This window comes from Balaenoptera acutorostrata, chromosome 15, assembly GCF_949987535.1.
Source record: "Balaenoptera acutorostrata chromosome 15, mBalAcu1.1, whole genome shotgun sequence".
Taxonomy (NCBI): Eukaryota; Metazoa; Chordata; class Mammalia; order Artiodactyla; family Balaenopteridae; genus Balaenoptera; species Balaenoptera acutorostrata.
The window spans coordinates 36196632-36213432 of record NC_080078.1 but is presented as its reverse complement, the minus strand read 5'-3'; the positions used below and the strand labels follow the sequence as shown (position 1 = coordinate 36213432).

At 58.2% G+C, this 16801-nt stretch overlaps 2 protein-coding genes across 4 annotated transcripts in view; both read right to left on the bottom strand.

The window, feature by feature from the left end:
* Positions 1 to 631: 631 nt before the first annotated feature.
* PAM16 (presequence translocase associated motor 16) lies at positions 632 to 8221 on the bottom strand. Its single transcript, XM_007181533.2, has 5 exons — positions 8070 to 8221; positions 2579 to 2663; positions 1617 to 1753; positions 1195 to 1260; positions 632 to 787 (listed from the first exon to the last, which is right to left on the bottom strand). The coding sequence occupies exons 1-5, from the start codon at positions 8070 to 8072 to the stop codon at positions 701 to 703; spliced, it is 378 nt and encodes a 125-aa protein (XP_007181595.2). The 5' UTR covers positions 8073 to 8221; the 3' UTR covers positions 632 to 700.
* A 499-nt stretch (positions 8222 to 8720) lies between these two features.
* The window catches only part of CORO7 (coronin 7), a 60137-nt gene continuing 52056 nt past the window's right edge, over positions 8721 to 16801 (bottom strand). For 2 of the 3 annotated variants that reach the window (XM_057528937.1, XM_057528939.1), the window contains 14 exons: positions 16148 to 16280; positions 15592 to 15767; positions 14994 to 15102; positions 14803 to 14889; positions 14580 to 14722; positions 14402 to 14506; positions 14239 to 14324; positions 13305 to 13446; positions 13118 to 13207; positions 12391 to 12507; positions 11988 to 12123; positions 11500 to 11591; positions 10889 to 10975; positions 8721 to 9163 (listed from right to left, as the gene is read on the bottom strand). In XM_057528937.1, coding sequence (XP_057384920.1) covers positions 8897 to 9163; positions 10889 to 10975; positions 11500 to 11591; positions 11988 to 12123; positions 12391 to 12507; positions 13118 to 13207; positions 13305 to 13446; positions 14239 to 14324; positions 14402 to 14506; positions 14580 to 14722; positions 14803 to 14889; positions 14994 to 15102; positions 15592 to 15767; positions 16148 to 16280 — 1770 coding nt within the window. In that variant the 3' untranslated portion in view covers positions 8721 to 8896. Of the gene's footprint in view, positions 9164 to 10117; positions 10767 to 10888; positions 10976 to 11499; positions 11592 to 11987; positions 12124 to 12390; positions 12508 to 13117; positions 13208 to 13304; positions 13447 to 14238; positions 14325 to 14401; positions 14507 to 14579; positions 14723 to 14802; positions 14890 to 14993; positions 15103 to 15591; positions 15768 to 16147; positions 16281 to 16801 lie in introns of those variants that run through there. The other variant, XM_057528938.1, reaches the window with a different exon arrangement.

The following is a 16801-nucleotide window of genomic DNA, read 5'->3' as shown; positions in this document are numbered from 1 at the left end:
CCACAAGCTCTCTATCTGCTGCTGGGAGCCGGAAGGGAAGGGCAGCAGCAGGAGGCGCTGAGATGGAAGGTTCTGGACAACACATCGCAGGTTCAGGTCCTCACCCGCCACTGCCTGCCATGACTTTGTTGAGCGCCTTAGCTCTGGGGAAGCCCGCCTCCCTGGCCTCAGTGCAATGAGAGGCTGGCAAAAGCTCCTCTTTCCCGGCCACACCCTGGAGCTTTCCCCCCAGGTTACTGAGGTGTTAGAGCCCAACCCAGGTCAGGGAAAGGCGGCCTGTGACAGAGCCCGGGGGGGGGGGGGGGGGGGGGGGGGCCTGAGCTCCATCCACCAGCGGGGTGGGCGGGGCAGACCTGAGGGCGGTGATGCGGAGGGGAGGGCCTGGCACTGGGACCGAGACAGCAGGAGTGCCTGTGTCCGGTACTTGACAGAACACGACCAACTTCCTTGGACGAGCAGGGCCAGGCTGGCTGGCTTCTCGCCAACCTTGCCCACACTGGCCCCGCTGGGTGTCAAAGGCCCAATAACGGTCAGGCAGATGCCACTGCTTCCCCTCCCCTGCACGCACAGCCCCACGGCTGGCGGGAAGAGCAGCCTGCCTTCTGGAATCTGGACGTGCGCACTCAAGAAATGCAGAAAAGACATTTATTACCGAGCTATAAATTAGAGGTGGGCGGGTGGGGTGTGAGGCACTGACTGGTCACGTTTTGGGCGGCTGCTCTCGCTCTCTGTCCTCCTGGGCCTGGATTCTGAGTTCCTCCTCAAGGCGCTCCTTCGCTCGCACCACCTGGGGAGGGAGTCACAAACAGTTAGGCAGGATGGCCCCTTCCCTCCCCGGGGCCAGCTCCAGCTTCCTGGAGAGCAGTGGGCAGGTCAGAGGTAACAGCCTGAGCAGAATATAAACAGAGGGGCCTGGGGACGCACTGACTGAGTCTGGGAGCTGAGAGCTGGTTCCAGCACTCTACCCTTCAAGGCCTCGGCTGCTGGGGGCACCACTGTCCAGGGTGACACAGGGCCCAGGCCAACACAGCCCCACTGGCTGGGCCACATGGAGCTGGCAGCCCTGAGGGACTGGCAGTTCAGGGGGCTCCCTGCGCCCCAGGGACCTTTCTCCTGCCAAGCTCTGAACTGCCTGGAAACGAGGGAGGCCCAGTGAGAAGCAGCCCCGCGGCCTGCCCTCCTCCCAGCACTCACCTTTGACTGCAGGTAGAAGGAGCCACCCACGGATTTATCGTTCACCTTGAATAGGTGTTCGTAGTTCTGCAGAGGAGGGGAGACGGTGAGGGTCCCTGGGTTACAGAGGCGGGGGAAGCTAGGAGATGACAAAAAGGAAAGCGAAAGGGCTCGCCCCCTCCACCACGCTACGGCACCCGGAGCCGTTCAGGGGCGGAGAAGCGGACAGGTGCCCACTGAGGGAGGCCCACGCCTCTGCCACCGCTACCTGTGGCCTAAACACTGACAAGTGACAGTGGCTTCTTCGAATCCAAGCTGGCCGTAGCCAGAGCCCCCGCTCCTGCCCGTTTCTGCCGCCCCCATCCCCGCTCCCAACGCTGGTGGCCTGCCGCCCCATCCCCACTTCTGCTCTGCTTGTCTCGGAGCTGGCCTGGTGGCCTCACCTTCTGGATCTCCTCAGCGCTCAGCTTAGAGATGTTGAGAATCTGCTGTGCCTCCTGGAGGCTGAGGCCGGAGAGGTTGGAAGCGGCTGCAGACTGGTGTCCCGCGCGTCCCCGGGCGTCAGCTGCTGCCCGGCTGGCTGTGTGGACACACGGGTGAGCACTCGGCCCTCAGCAGCCTGGAGCTCCCCGGGGCCTTCCACGTGGGCAGCTCACCGCTGCCAGGTGGCGTGGGGGAGGAGACAAGCCGGGCCAGAGGGCATCTCTTCTCCAGGAGTGGATTTTTTGGGGGTGGGGGGTAGTAAAGTGAGGACAGGGGCAGGGGCTGGTCAAACCTGGCATCAGGTCCCCAACCTAGACTGTGAGATGACCCTGTCCCTCTTCTCTCCCCTGGCCTCCACCTCCTGGGTGCATCGCAAGTTGGGGAGTTTAGGTTACTATGGGGAACAGAGTGAAGCTGCGAGCAGGGGGAGGCAGCATGGCTCTGCCCTGCGGTTACCTAGGCCACCAAAGCAGGCTGCCTCGGGTGACCTCTTCCCTTGCAACGCCTCTAGATTCAGGAGCCAGTACACTTTTTCTTAAAGGGTCAGAGAATGAGTATTTTAGGTTCTGCAGGCCAATTAGTCTGTGTTGCAATTACTGGACTCTGCCTTGAAAACAGCCAGAGGTATGGCTGTTCCAAAAAAACTTTATTTACAAAAACAGGCAGCCAGGAGGGCCAGTGTGCCCATTTCTAGCCGGATGCTCACGCCCATCAGGTCTCCCTTTTATGGGATTGTCCCAAGATCTAGTAGCACTGCCCCACAACGGGAAGTGCCCCAGGCTACCTGAGCTGCCAGAACCCCAGCCCACAGAGGGCCCTTGCATTCACAATTGGCCCAGTGTGAGGGAGGGGCCCAGAGCTACTGGGAAAATCTGAGCCAGGCAGGATCTCCCAGCCCAAGGAGACAGAGGCCCAAGCTTACCTGCAAACTCCTGCTGCAGGGCCCGGGCAAAGGCCCTGCCCACCACCTGCGCGCCCATCACAATGATCTGGGCCAGGTACTTGGCCTGTGAGCAAAGCAGGCACCTATTAGCAGGCTGCATTCTCAGAGCCCCCAGTGATGGACCCTGGAAGTGGTGGCTGTGCGACAAGACTTCTGGATTGCTGAGGCAAGGAGGCTCACAGCAGCAGCCATAGACCACTTCCTCCAAAGCACCCTGATAAAAAGCTTCTGCTTTGGGTGGCTTCGGGTGCTCGTGGGACAGCAGGCCCGGGGAAGGTGGGGGGGACCCAAGAGAGTCCCCAGAGGCAGACGGGACTCTCCCTCGTCCTTTGGAAGAGGCGGACAGGAGCCAAGGCAAAGTGGCCTGGGAACCAGAACTCAGGGCCGGTCCCAGACCCACCATTCACTCTGCCACCACCAGCTGCTTCTTGTACTTGGCTGGTCCAACCTTTACTGGTGGGGAAACGCAGTGCCATTCTAATTCTCCCCACACTATTCAAGTCAGTTCCAATCAACACAACGAAAGAGCAAAATACCCTCCACTTTCAAGGAGCAAAGCCCACTAGGCGGGCATTTAGACAAACACAGAAGGGACCAAGTGGTGAGGGAGAGCAGGCCAACCCCTGTTCCTCCACCGGCTCACTCCTTCACTCAAACCCTGCCTGAGAGTCAGCACCGCGACCACAAAGATACCCAGGACCCGGCCCTGCGGGAAACCCTCCACTGCAGCGCAGCGCGAGCGTCTTCTACCCCAAGACCGCGTGGGCCAATGCACCACGGAGACAAGTGGGGCATCTCATCAAGCATGACCAGAGGCGTGGAAAGGCACCGGAGGGACACCTCAGGAAGGACAGGGAGACTCTGGGAGGCAACGGCACTTCTCCTGGCAGGTAGAATCTTGATGGGAAAATGGGGGATTTCTAGGCAGCGGGACCAGGGTGAGCCCCACTGGGAGAAAGTGTAGGGGATGCCTGGGAGCAGCCAAGAGCCCAGAGGTCTTGTAAAATAGTAGGAGGTAAGATGAGGCAGGCGGGTGAGATGGGAAACATACAGATCTTACTGTGACCAAGGATTACAAACAGACAGCATGTGTGTGTGAGATGGTACAAACGTGGGTGCGTGGAGGACACCCGGAGAATGCTCGCGGCAGGTCACCACTGCTCACGTGGCACATCCAAGTGGTTTCCAACAAGAATGGACTTAGCCAGGGTGCTGAGCACTGTGACAAACACATTCTATCTATTGTGCCATCTAATCCCAACAACTCAAGACACTGAAACATGGAGGGGTTTAGTGACCAACATGAGGACACACAACTAGGACCTGGGGCAAGATGGGCAGAAAACCCATAGCCAGTGCTATCAGCTATCCCCAGGCTGCCCACCTCACACAGAATCCCAGGGTCTGCAGGGAGGGCGACTGCACAACATGACAAGGATCAGGACCCAACCCAGAGGCCGAAGAGGGGCTTGTTAGATTCCAGTGGAAGCCCGACTCCAGAACTGACCTTGCCGGCCTCCCTAACGGGCGGGGTGGGATGCGGTTCTGGGCCATTAGCGGGGATTGATACATGGGAAGTGGGTTTGGATTTCACAAGTGGGTGGAAATTTCATAAGCCCCGTATTTCACACCATGAAGACTCTCCAGTGATCAGAGGGAGGGGCGGGGCTGCAGGTGCTGCACTGTGGTGAATAGACTAACGAGGATCTGCTTCAGATGGGAAAGTCTCACCTGGCTTCTCCCCCAACCCCTGCTTGCCTAAAGCCTCTCCCAAGTTGGGCAGGAGGCTCTGAGATGGACAGCTGGTCCTGTCTGAGGGACAGAGAGGCTGACAGGCCAGCAGGTGATTCCGAGTGTTCCCTTGGCCAGGAATTCCCACCAGGCCTCCGACCACACCCCCTTCTGCTGCCACACCTGACAGCAGCCCCATCACACTGCCTGCATGCACTGCCTCGTACTCAGGTGTTTACTTCTCTGCCCAGGTGGTGACTTGCTAAATAATGAACGTTAAGAGCTGAAGCTCTAACTGAGCAGCTCCCCCACCACCCCCTGCCCGTGGTTCCTGGGGCCAGAGCTCCATAGCTGCAGGGCAGGCTGGGCTTCCTGCAAAGTTTCAGAGGCTACCCCAGCCATCCAAGGGAGCTGCCTGGTCCACCCACCGCAGCTACCAAGGTTCCTGCGGGAGGCATCTCCTGGGGGGAGGCAGTGATGTGGAGGTTACACAGGCAAGCTCTGGGATCACCTGTGTGCAAATGACAGCTGTGTGCCCTGGATAAGTTCCCAGTCTCCCCAAGCCTCAGCTTCCTCTCTTATTGTGGCCAACAATAGGGCTGTCACGGGGATTAAATGAGATAATGCTTATAAAGTGCCTGGCTCAGACCGTGATAATATAGTAGGTGCTCAATAAATGTTGATTTTCATTTATTACTACTCTTTGTTTCCCAAAACCTGACACTGGCCAGGCACTGGAGAGTAACAAAGCTCCGCCCAACACAGCAGCTCATTTGATAGATGCTCTAATTCCTCAGGGGAAAAAGCTGCAAAATGCTGGGTTACATTCCCTGGGAGCTGGAAGCAGCGTGGAAGAGAAGTGAGAAGGCTGCTTCAGTCAGGCTGACATAACCTGGGTCCCCGCTTTGCTTCTTGCCAGCTGTGTGGCCCTGGCAATCACTCAACCTCTCTGAACCTCAGTTTTCTTATCTGCAAAATGGGGAGAATAATACCCCCCTTATAGGAGGGCTAAGGCCCTCAGGAGGCAAGGCATGTAAAAAGTGGACACCTGACAGTGGCAGGTCCAGAGTAGCTCAACAGCTGCCTCTGCTTCCAGACCAGATCCTGCTTGGTGCTGAATGATCTAGAGATCAGAGGTGCAGCCAAGCTTCTCAGCTACCTACTCAATACCCAGATGCCTACCAAGTGCCAGGTGGGTCAGCTGTGCTCAGAGCTGAGGATTCATGGGGAGCACAGCTGTGCCAGCTGCAGCTACCACAGGGGATGAAGACAGTTACTGGCTGAGGCCTCTCCCAGAAAGCCCTAAAACACCCCATAATCCACTGACTGACGCTCGGGCCTGAAGACCCTGGGCAAGAGCAACTGGCCAACACAGCATCCAACTCAGGCCAAGCTGATGGTCAAGGATTAGAGGTCAGAGCCATGAGACTCCACGCCTGGGACACTGCAGATGTCACATATGCTTTCCTGCCTGGAGAGCAACATGGCACAATGCGGGACCAAAGCCCTGCAGCTGGGGCAGGGCCCCAGGCAGCGTGGGGGGTTGGGAAGCCCTAAGGAATGTGGTTTGTCCTGTGTGAAGTGCATCAAGAAGGCAACCTGGCTTTGGACAGATGGATGTGCAAAGTTCCCTTCAAGGCACAGTTCCTTGGGCTGGTGGGCAGAGACAGCCACTGACTCACCCTCTTCTCAAGGATGCATGGAGATAGAAAGGGGGCTCTCTTCACCCAGGGCCCCTGCAAACAGCTGCTGGCATCACAACTAGGCAGGAGGGAGGTCAGGACCACAACTGTCACATCTGCCATGATATGTCCAGGGCCTAGGCTGTGGCTAGCACAGCAGGTGCCCGGTACATATTTGAATGAATGTGACACTTGACAGGGCTTCCAAATGCCTCCCACTCCCTCTGGTGAAGGAGGGCTCTGGCCATCCTCCCAAAACACGCACACAATACCCTACCTCTGCTGCCACTGCCAGCCAATTCAGTCTACCCCCAGCTTGGCATCCCCAGCTCTGGCTACAAATGACTTCTCTAGTTTTTTCTCTCCCTTCATGGCTCTCCACATCACGTACTGCAGCCACACCATCTACTCCAGGATCGGCTCCCCTACTTCTTTACTCTGAATTCATACACCACACAGGTCACTCTTTTCAAGTGCACAATTCAGCACTTTTTAGGATATTCATAGAGCTGTATAACATTTTCATTATCCATCTCCCCAAAACTCCATACCCATTAACCCACTGAACATCCTCTCTCCTACTCCAATACTGTCTAATCCCAACATCCTTCAAGACTTAGCTCACGTCAGGCTTCCCTAGTGGCGCAGTGGTTAAGAATCCACCTGCCAATGCAGGGGACACAGGTTCAAGTCCTGGTCCGGGAAGATCCCACATATCCCACATGCCATGGAGAAGCTAAGCCTGTGCACCACAACTGCTGAGCCTGCGCTCTAGAGTCTGTGAGCCACAACTACTGAGCCTGTGTGCCACAACTACTGAAGCCCACGCACCTAGAGCCTGTGCTCCGCAACAAGGGAAGCCACTGCAATGAGAAGTCTGCACACCGCAGCAAAGAGTAGCCCCTGCTCCCTGCAACTAGAGAAAGCCCAGCGCAGCAACGAAGACCCAACGCAGCCAAAAATAAATAAATAAAATAAACAAATTTATATATATATATAAAAAAGACTTAGCTCATGTCACCCCCATTCCCCTGGGTGAAACCTTTCCAGGCTCCACCCATTTCTACCCTCCCATATCACTGTCTTTCTTTTCCTATTAATATTGTCCTATTTTATGGACTCGCCTGCTTTCTCCTTTAAGGTACCAACTCCTCCAGAGCCACATGCAGGAATGTGTGTGAAGGACCCAGCTGGGGTCGGGGGGCGGGGTCCTCAGAAAATGGCAGTGACTATTACAAGGCAGGAACAATGGGTGCTAAGTTTGTAGTCTGAGGACACAGGAGCTGAGCTCAAAACTGGGATGACCCTGGAAAAGTCAGACGCCCTGAGCTTCAGATTGTTTATCTGTAAAACAGGGACAATGAGAGCACCGACTTCTTTAGAATTAAATGGGAATCTACATAAGCCTCAGCTCAGGGCCTGGCACTTGTAAGCTCTTACCTTATCCTTAACACTATCAGTTAAGAAGTGGCTCCCCAAACCCACTGCCTCAATCACTCAACAATCCTCTATCCGGGGATAGAGCTCAGGACCCTGCACTTTTAAAGCTCCCCAGGTGACCTGACGCAGCCAGTGTGGCCCAGATCTGTGGGCTGGCCCTGGGTGCCAATGGTACCGCAGAAACGCTCAGTTTTCGGTGTTGCAGGGTCTGGGTCAAGTCCCAGTTCTGCCACTTCCTCGTGAAAGTCCCGGAGCCCGTTTCACCATCTTTCAAATGGGGACGATAATAGGGCGACACCATCAACTAGCTCGAGGACCGAGCAGGGGCTCGCGGGCCGGACTTACCTCCACCTTGGGCTGCCGGCACGTGGCTGGCGCACACGGCGATCGCATCTGCTCGGTATTTCCCGGCCCGCCAGACCCGCCCTGCCTTCCAGCCAGAAGGCTCTCCCTGGCCCCGAGGTCGCCAGCGCCCGCCTCAATAACCCCCGGCTGCGACACCCCAGTCCCCGCTCCCCGCCAGGAACGCAGGTGGCGCGCGGCGCCCGCAGTCCGGCCGGAGCTCCCAGCCCCGGCCCCGAAACTGCCTCCCTTCCCCTCCCCTCCTCATGCCTCACCATGGCGGCCACTCTGCTTCGGGGGCACGGGCTCCGGCTTGCCGGCCCCTCGGCCCCGGCTCAAGGGCGGCCGGCGGGTCAAAGTTCAAGGGAAGCTGCGAAGAGCGCGTGCGCTGGGCATGCGCGTTGCTTCAAACGGAAAGGGCGGGGCGTGGGCGGAGACCTATGGCCCGTGGGCGGAGTCGGGGCGGGGCCTGCCTCAGCCTCCCGCGTTCCGGCAACCACCGGAGGCTACTGATGGGCGGTTTCAGGACCCTCTGGCCCTCCTGCTCATCCTGGGGCGCTAAGAGCAACAGAACAACACCGGTCAAATGGGGGGGTTGCTATTTCTTCCCTCCATTTTGCCAAAATATTTGGGACTAAAAGACATGCAATAAACATACAACACCTCACAAACATAATAAGTAAGACGTCAAATTCTCACAAATATTCAAGAAAACAGGAAACTTCAAAGTAGGTTTCATTCCAGGTTCCCTCTGTCTGGAAAGGAGGGCTCGTCTCCCTCCTCCTTCAAGTCTTTGTTCCAATGTCACCTTCTCAGTGAGGCCACCCTGATGCCCTACCATCGCCGCAACTTGTCCTCCATTCCTTTGCTTTTCTAATACAGGCTTTATTGAGAGAGAATTCATACACCACACAATTTGCCCTTTTGAAACGCACAATTCAGTGCTTTTTAGTATATTCACAGAATTGTGCAACCATCACCATTACTTGCAGAACATTTTCAGCCCAGCCTTAGCAACTCCATACCCATGAGCAGTCTCTGTCCATTTCCCCCTCCCCCAGCCCCTTGTGACCACTAATCTGCCTCCTCTTCTATGGATGTCTCATAGAAATGGAATCATACTACATGTGGCCTTCTGTGTCCTTTTTTTTTTTTTGGCTGCGTTGGGTCTTCGTTGCTGGGCGTGGGCTTTCTCTAGTTGCGGTGAGCAGGGGCTACTCTTCATTGCGGTGCAGGGGCTTCTCACTGCAGTGGCTTCTCTTGTTGCAGAGCATGGGCTCCAGAGCGCAGGCTCAGTAGTTGTGGCGCATGAGCTTTGTTGCTCCGCACATGTGAGATCTTCCCAGACCAGGGCTCGAATCCATGTCCCCTGCATTGGCAGGCGGATTCTTAACCACTGCACCACCAGGGAAGCCCCTTGTATTTGGTTTAAACCTTTTTTTTTTTTTTTTTTGTCCATGCCATGTGACATGCAGGATCTTATTTTCCCCACCAGGGGTCAAACCAGTGCCCCCTGCAGTGGAAGCCTGGAGTCTTAACCACTGGACCACCAGGGAAGACCCATAAACCTCCATTCTCGATCCCTCCTATTTTTTTCTGAAGCTCTTACCACATTCTATCAAATTATACCATTCATTCATCTTTATGTTTATTATCTGTTCCCTCCCACTAGAATGTGGATTCCTGGAGGGCAGGACTTTGACCTCTTTTCTCCACTCTTGGGCATCAGCACCTGGAAGAGTGGCTGGCACATGGAAGGCACTCAGCAAATGTTTGTTGAGTGAATGAGAGTCGGGCTGCCTCCTACTATGTTCTGGACCACTGCCCTTCTTTCCTTTCCTCCAACTCTCCAAATTCTTTATTCTCTCAGCACCCTGGCTGCCCTTCCTTTTGTCTGAAATGTTCTTCCCAGGGCTCTCTCCATGGCTTTGTGGCCTTCAGGTCTTAGCTCTCAGCTTAAACGTCGCTTCTCAGACCCTGACCAGTCTCCCCCTGCATCCCCGTGGCTCCTCCCTTTCACATAGTTTATCTACTTCACAGCCCTCCTTGCACTGTCTATTTGCGAACTTGCACATGGTCTGGCTCACCCCTGCCTACTAAGACTATACTAAGTGCCTTGAGAAGCCATGTCTCTCCCGTTCATTACAGGAGCTGCCATCCAGAGCCCTGCCGGATACTAGTGTGTTGGATGAATGAATGAATTCCCAGCAGGAGCAGAGTGAGGCCTGGGACAAGTGGGAGCCCAGGGCCAAACCGACCTCACCCATACTCCTGTCCCCTTCCCCTTCTAGCCAGCCCACAGACCACAGCGGCACGAGAGGTGGCCAGCTTAGAAAAGTTTAATTGCTAAAAACATCCAAGGTACGTGCAGGCTACTCCCTGCGGGGCTCACACCCCCTTCATTGGGCTATCAGCTCTGTGATGCCCATTCCTCCTGGCTTCAAGTTTGGGGAGCAGGGCTACTGGTCCCAGGCCCCTGAGGCTGGTGCTGCTCCAAACGGCCTGGTGGGGGGCCAGCCCCCTAGGCCCTTGACCAGAACTGGAGCAGCAGGCAAGATAGGACAGCATGTGATAACTGAAGGTGCTGGGCGAAGCTAGCCCAAGCTGGGACCAGCCCAGGTCAGAGTAGAGGGAACAGGGAGCCCAGCGGCTGCCCAGGGACATGCCACTGAGCCCTCACGCCCACCCCACCCCCACGCCCCTGGCTCCACATGCTAGCAGGCAGCTGAGGAGAAGCAGCTGGTCCCAGAAAATGCAGAGATGCGGACAATCCATGGGGGTTGCAGCAGGGCCCAGAGGCTACGGAAATGCCCAAGACCCAAAGGAAGCCAGGCCTTCTGGGCTGAGGTGTGCCCCGGCCAAGAGGTGGTTTCCAGTTTGAGGGTGAGACGTGAGGTGTGCAGGGGCACCAGGTGGTTCAAGGAGGCGGCAGTGGCAGGTGAGGCTAGAGGTGGCTGGTGGGCAGGCTAGTCCTGGGGAGATAAACCAAGAAGTGGGAGGGAGCTGAGAGGGCCTGGGGGAGGGGGGTGGCGCATGCAGCAGGCGTGAGTCGGGGAGAGATGGGACAGGCAGCAGGGCCCACTCGTCCACTCACCCACTCGTCCTCGTCCACACCTTCGAAGGAGTCCTGTGGGAGCGGGTCCACCCGGTTCCCCAGCTTTGCCACCATGGCACTCAGCAGCTGGGAGAGGGGACGGGAGAAGAGGTGGGAAGGGAACAGGACTTCTGACCCCAAGAATGTCAGATCTCAAGGTTGGAACCCCGAGGTTCAAGGTTGTGGGAGAATCATTTTCATTAGAGCCCTGACAAAGTTGATGGTTTTCATTGAAAAAGATACCTTGACAGAGACGGGGGAGCCAGAGACAGACAGACTATAACACGGAACATCAGAGTCACAGGGCAGCTGTCTCCACATATTGCCTCAGATGCTCAAATATGCACCAGGGTCCCCAGCGCACTTGGGTCTGGTTGGGCCGGGCCAGGCTAGGGTGGGGCCTCTTTCCACCCTTCCCTGGCTTCCTGAGCCCTGTGCCCTGGGGGCGGCAGCGGTCAGCTTCAGGGCTTTGGAAGGTCTTCCCTGTCCAACTGACAAGTGGGTGACACTGGCTCCTTGCCCACTCTGGGTTGGACTAGAGAATTGAAGGGCAGTCACCAGGAGCAGCCAGGACCCTGTGACCCCAGCGGCCAGCCCTCTTCCATGCCTACCTCTTCCTTCTTCTGCTGGTCCGACTTCTCTTCCAGGTAGAGTGCTGAGGCTGGGGCCCGCCGGGCAGGGCCTTCACGGGGGGCCTGGCTCACTGGGGTGGGACAGCAACAAGCATCAGGCAGCAGAGAGCCCCTTGGGTGGGGCCTCCTGGCCTAACCGCTTGGTACCAGCCCCTAGGGGATTCCATGGCAGAGAGTCCAGAGGTGGCACTTTGGCTCACAAGGCCTGCCCTCGGCACCAGGCCGTGTGCACGTGCGCATGTGTGTTGGGGGTGGAGGGCTTGTGTTGGAAACACAGACCCTGGGCCCTGCCCTCCAGGGGCTCAGAGACCAAGTCCGAAGAGCAACCACCCCATCCCTGGGAGCACTAGAGTTTTCTGATTGCCAGCAGGGATGGAGGTTCGGACTTGGGCCTTCTGCCCCTTTCTCCAACCCCCACCCACTCCCCTGCTTCCTACCTGCCCCCCCAGCCCAGTCCCTCATCCTACCTGGGGTCATGTCAGGGGGCTGCAGGCTAAGAAGCCGGGGCTGCCCGTTAGCGCCTCCCAGCCAGGCCCCAGCGCTGAGCACTGGCTCCCAGCTCACGGCCGTGTCTGGGAACACGTCATCCTGGAAGAATTCTTTCTGCAGGGAGGGAGGAAGGGGCTGCCCTGAGGTACTGACCAGAGGCCTAGGGCACACAGGCATCCATTGGGAAGGGGGCATGGCAAGACCCAGGACCCCAATCTGAGGTTTCTGCAAGTTTCAGAACGGCAGCAGAGTAAGGGGAACAGGTGCCCCAAAGAGCAGTGAGTGGGGCAGTTTGGTGACAAGACCAGTCAGGCCCCAAAGCCTCTGACAGGGGCCAGGCAGGGGGTGCTGGGCGTTGGCATGCTGGGCCCCCAACCTCACCCTGACTCGGGGCAGCCGGAAGGTGACAGGCTCCAGGGAGGTCTGGCGAAGTCGCAGGCATCGGGCAAACTCCACCTCCCGCACGTCACACTCTGTCTTGGGCAGGAGAATGAAGCCCTGGGGCGGCAGGGGAGTCGAGCTGGGGCTGGAGTCCAGAGCTCACACTGAGCACCTGGGCCCCCTCACTTAGGACCATCAGGACCAAGGCCTATCCCTGGAGAGTGGTGTGATATTTAACAACTAGCTCTCTGGAGGGAAAATGCCCTGGTTTGTAGCGTTTGCCTATTTCCATGGTGTGAAAACTCCCACCATGCCAATTTCACACTACTAACATGACCGGGTGAATGCAGATTTGGGAAGAGATGTGCAGTAGCAGCCCATGATACAGTATTTCTGCCAGACAGGGCCCGCAGATGTAAATAACCTCAACAGTACAAATAATAGTGAAGTTAAGTAAAATAATTAGGAAGTGATAAATTAAGTATCTATTGCCTTGGTCTTTACTGTAACTTATTTGTGGGTTCATAAAACTTAAACTTACATAGTTTAATTTTTAACAATGGTTGAGTTTAAAAACCAGTTCCGGAGGCTGCTGGGCACACCCCGCCCGGCCCAGTGACTCAAGGGCCCCACAGGCCCCTGCAGTCCTGCACATGGCCACGAGAGGGCGGGTAGCCCATGGTCCCACCTACGGAAGGAGGACCAGGGAGCGTGTGCGAGGGCTCACCTTGTGGGGGTCAGGTGATGTGAAGCTGTTGCACTCCAGGAAGAAGGGGGCCTCGGGGAGCAGCTCATACAGGAACACGCGGGTGTCGCCCTGGGGGGACGGCAACAGTGAGGTAGCCAGCATTAGCTGCCTTTCCCCCCACCTCCTCTCACCTGCCCAAAGCCCCCGCCTGTGCACCCCAGCCCACCTTGCCCGTGAGCAGCACCAGGCGGGTATCTGGGTCATAGCTGGGCAGCAGGGTCGAGGGAGCCACATCCAGCCCCAGCACTGCCAAGGGGCCACTGGCCAGGGCCTCAGCCGAGTACAGGAGTAGCTGGCGCTCACTTCGGCTGCAGGGGGGCAGAAGCAGGTCCTCAGAGCTGGAGGGGCCTGGGGCATGGCAAGGACTCCAGCAAGGCCCCCAATCTTGTGGGGCTGGAGGCCTGAGGGCCTCGGGGTGGGAGGAGAGGCCTCTGCCCATCCTCCTTCCTAACCCAGCCTCAGAACCACTGGCCTGGCCTAATACAATAGCTTTCTAACCTGCCGCCCCGCCTCCTCCCGGACCTCTGCCCCCTCTGCTCCTCCTCAGCACACTCCTGTCCCATGGCCACCATGGCTACTAAGTCTGGACTTTTCTCCCCACATTCTGTTCCAGGCCCTTTGCTCCAGCCAGGCTGGTCACCTTCTGGGCCACTCCACCCAGAGGTGAATGCCCTCTCCTCCGGGTCTGTGTTTACCAGCCCCTTTGTGACCCAGTTCAGATGATATTTCTCTTAGGAGGCCCTCCCTGATCCTTCCTCGAGAGCACCAAATGCCCATCCCTTGGACCTCTTCAGAAGTCTTGGTTCTGTGTTTTGTGTGCTTCGTCTGATCCCCACCAGATATGGGCTCTGCAGCAGGGATGGCTTTCATCCCTCTGGACCCCTAGTTGATTCATTCCTCCCCATCTCCTTCCCTCCCATCAATCCACCCATGCACCCATCCATCTATCCATCCACATATCCATCCATCCATCCATCTGTCCAATAAATGAGAGTTGGGGATAGCTTCTGCATGCCTGACAGGTGTATGTGTATCTGGGGGAGGGGGCACAGGTGGCTGCTGAAGTCTGGGGATGGGAATAGTGGTCCCGGAGTTCTCACCTGTCAAAGCCAGACACCAGGAGACAGTGACCATCACACACCCAGACAATGCGGGCTCCACGGGCCCCCTCAGGCCCTGGGCCTTCCTGTTGGAATATAGTACATGAGGCCCAGCTGGGACCCCCGCCAGGTCTGAGGGCCGCCCCCAGCCCCTCCTGCTCACCTGCAGGGGCTCAGGGCTACCCCGGGGCTCGTAGATCCGTAAGTGCCCATCCTTGCAGACAGTGGCCAGCTGCCGCCCATCAGAACTCCAGGCCAGGCCAAAGATCTGGGGGCAGGTGGGGACGTGAGAAGCAGCCTCTTGCCCTGTGGCTGGGCGCCTGCCCCCAAAGCTGTCCTACCTGATCCCGGTGGCCCTGCAGCCTCAGCCGCTCTGCTCCAGCCTTAAGGTCCCAGATCCGAATGGTAAGGTCATAGGAAGAGGAGGCCAGCACGTCAGCTGCCAGCGGGTGGAAGCGCAGAGAATAGATCTTCTCCGTGTGGCCTGGGGGCGAGGCATGGGGTGACACTGAGCCCCTCAGGAGCCACCGCCCACCCCCCGGCCCCCAGCCAGGCCCCCCTGACCTGTGAGCACGGCCTCGGGCATGGTGAGCACCTCCTCAAGGCCCTCTGGGGGCACCCGCCACAGCCGGATCCTGGCATCCTCCCCAGCTGCGGAGAGCACAGGTTCATCACTGCTGACCCAAGGCCCCCCTTCTCTGTTCCCACTGAGGGCCCTGGGACCCTCCCTCAAGCCCAGTGCCCAGCCTCCTTACCCACAGCGAGGTGGTGAGGATCAAAGGGGTCCCAGGCCAGATCGGTCACGGCTGCCCCATTCTGCAGCGTGGGCAGTACTGTGTCGGGCAGACGGCCGGGTTTCCGCAGCTGTGGGAGGTGCCCCCACCCCGAGGCCCATCAGTAACGGGCAGGAGAGTCCGGTCCCCAGGGCTGCAGGGCAAGCAGCATGCCTGGGCCCACACCCTCTGCAGCTGATGATGCACCACCAGGTGGCCCAAGCTCTCTGCCTCAGCCACCTTGCGCTCTGAGCCCCAAGTGCCAACCATGAGGCCCCCGGAAAGTGAGGGAGGCAGCATGTAGTGGTGGAAACAGCTCAGGCCTGGGGCTCAGGTGGCCTGGGTTCAATTCCCAGCTCCACCACTTACACAGTGTGTGACCCGGCAGGTGACTAAGCCTCTCTGTGCCTCACCGCTTTCATCTGTAAAATGGGGATAAGAGTAGCACCCCCCACACACACACCACATGGGATGCTGGGCACTTGGTTTGTGCTTAGAGAATGTGAGCTGGTGTGGGCAACTGACGCCCTCAGCGTCCTGTAGGGACATGGGGACAGCGCGGCAGGGTGGGGCCCCTCACCTCAAGCACGGCCACCTGCCCACCACTGCTGAGCAGGGGCATGGCCACACGCTGCCAGTTGGCACAGAAGCCATCGCTCTCGCCAGGCGTGGTGAGGTTGAGCCCCTTGAGGTTGGTGATGTGGCTGTCTCGGTGCAGGATGGTGCCCTGAGCGTGCCGGAACTTGGAACTGGGGCCTGGCAGGCAGCAGGGACACGGAGCCACGTGAGGTGAGGGTGCCCTGCCTGCCTGCCCCGCGCTGTCCTGCAGGAGGACCCGGACCAGTCCTGAGTCCGGGCTGCCTGCTCCCCTCAGCAAAGGACCGTGCGGGCTGTGTGCCCAGGTCTCTGCCAGTCCAGCCAACACAACTCGTCCAGAATGAGACTCGAGGGATCTCAGAACGTTTAGGCCACCCTCTTACAGGTGAGACTCTCTTCATCCCGCAAAGAAGTGACTCCTCCAGGAGGGGGGGCGGGACTGTGGGGGGAGGCAGGACTGGGGTGCAGAGGAGGGTGGCTGGGGTGGGGGTGGACAGGGCTCCCGTGGTAGGGGGTTAGCCCCGTGCTGAGGCACTTACCCAGCAGGCTTTGCAGGGACCTCTGGCTGGGGCTGGTGCCGATGCCGCTGGTGCTGGAGATGGACAGCGAGGGCCCCAGGCTGGAGGGCGTGGAGGGCGAGGTCAGCAAGCTGGGAGGGGAGGAGAAGCCCTCCTGGGGGAGAAGCTCCGGTCAGCCAGCAGCCCCGTCAGGCGGGTGGTCAGCCAAAGAGAGAGGGGATGCCGGGGTCATCACTTTGGGACACTGGGGTAGGCAGGAAGCCCCACCATGGGATGTGGGGTGGGGACGCAATCGCTGATGAGCAGGAGGTAACTCGGGGTGAGCTGAGCGTTAGCACGTGGGACAGCAGGTAGCAGCTGCTGCTCCTGGGAAGGTGGGCCCTGAATGGTCAAGATCTTTCAAGAGGGGCTTCCCTGGTGGCGCAGTGGTTAAGAATCCGCCTGCCAATGCAGGGGACACGGGTTCGAGCCCCTGGTCTGGGAAGACCCCACATGCCGCGGAGCAACTAAGCCCGTGCACCTCAACTACTGAGCCTGCGCTCTAGAGCCCGCGAGCCACAACTACTGAAACCCATGTGCCACAACTACTGAAGCCCATGCACCCTAGAGCCCATGCTCCGCAACAAGAGAAGCCACCGCAATGAGAAGCCCTTATACCACAACGAAGAGTAGCCC

Excerpts from the sequence above, each read along its gene's own strand:
- PAM16 (XM_007181533.2), bottom strand. Across the intron at positions 1,754-2,578 it reads CCTGCAGCAGGAGTTTGCAG|CCAGCCGGGCAGCAGCTGAC; the intron begins GTAAGCTTGGGC and ends GTGTCCACACAG. Across the intron at positions 788-1,194 it reads CCTTCTACCTGCAGTCAAAG|GTGGTGCGAGCGAAGGAGCG; the intron begins GTGAGTGCTGGG and ends CTCCCTCCCCAG.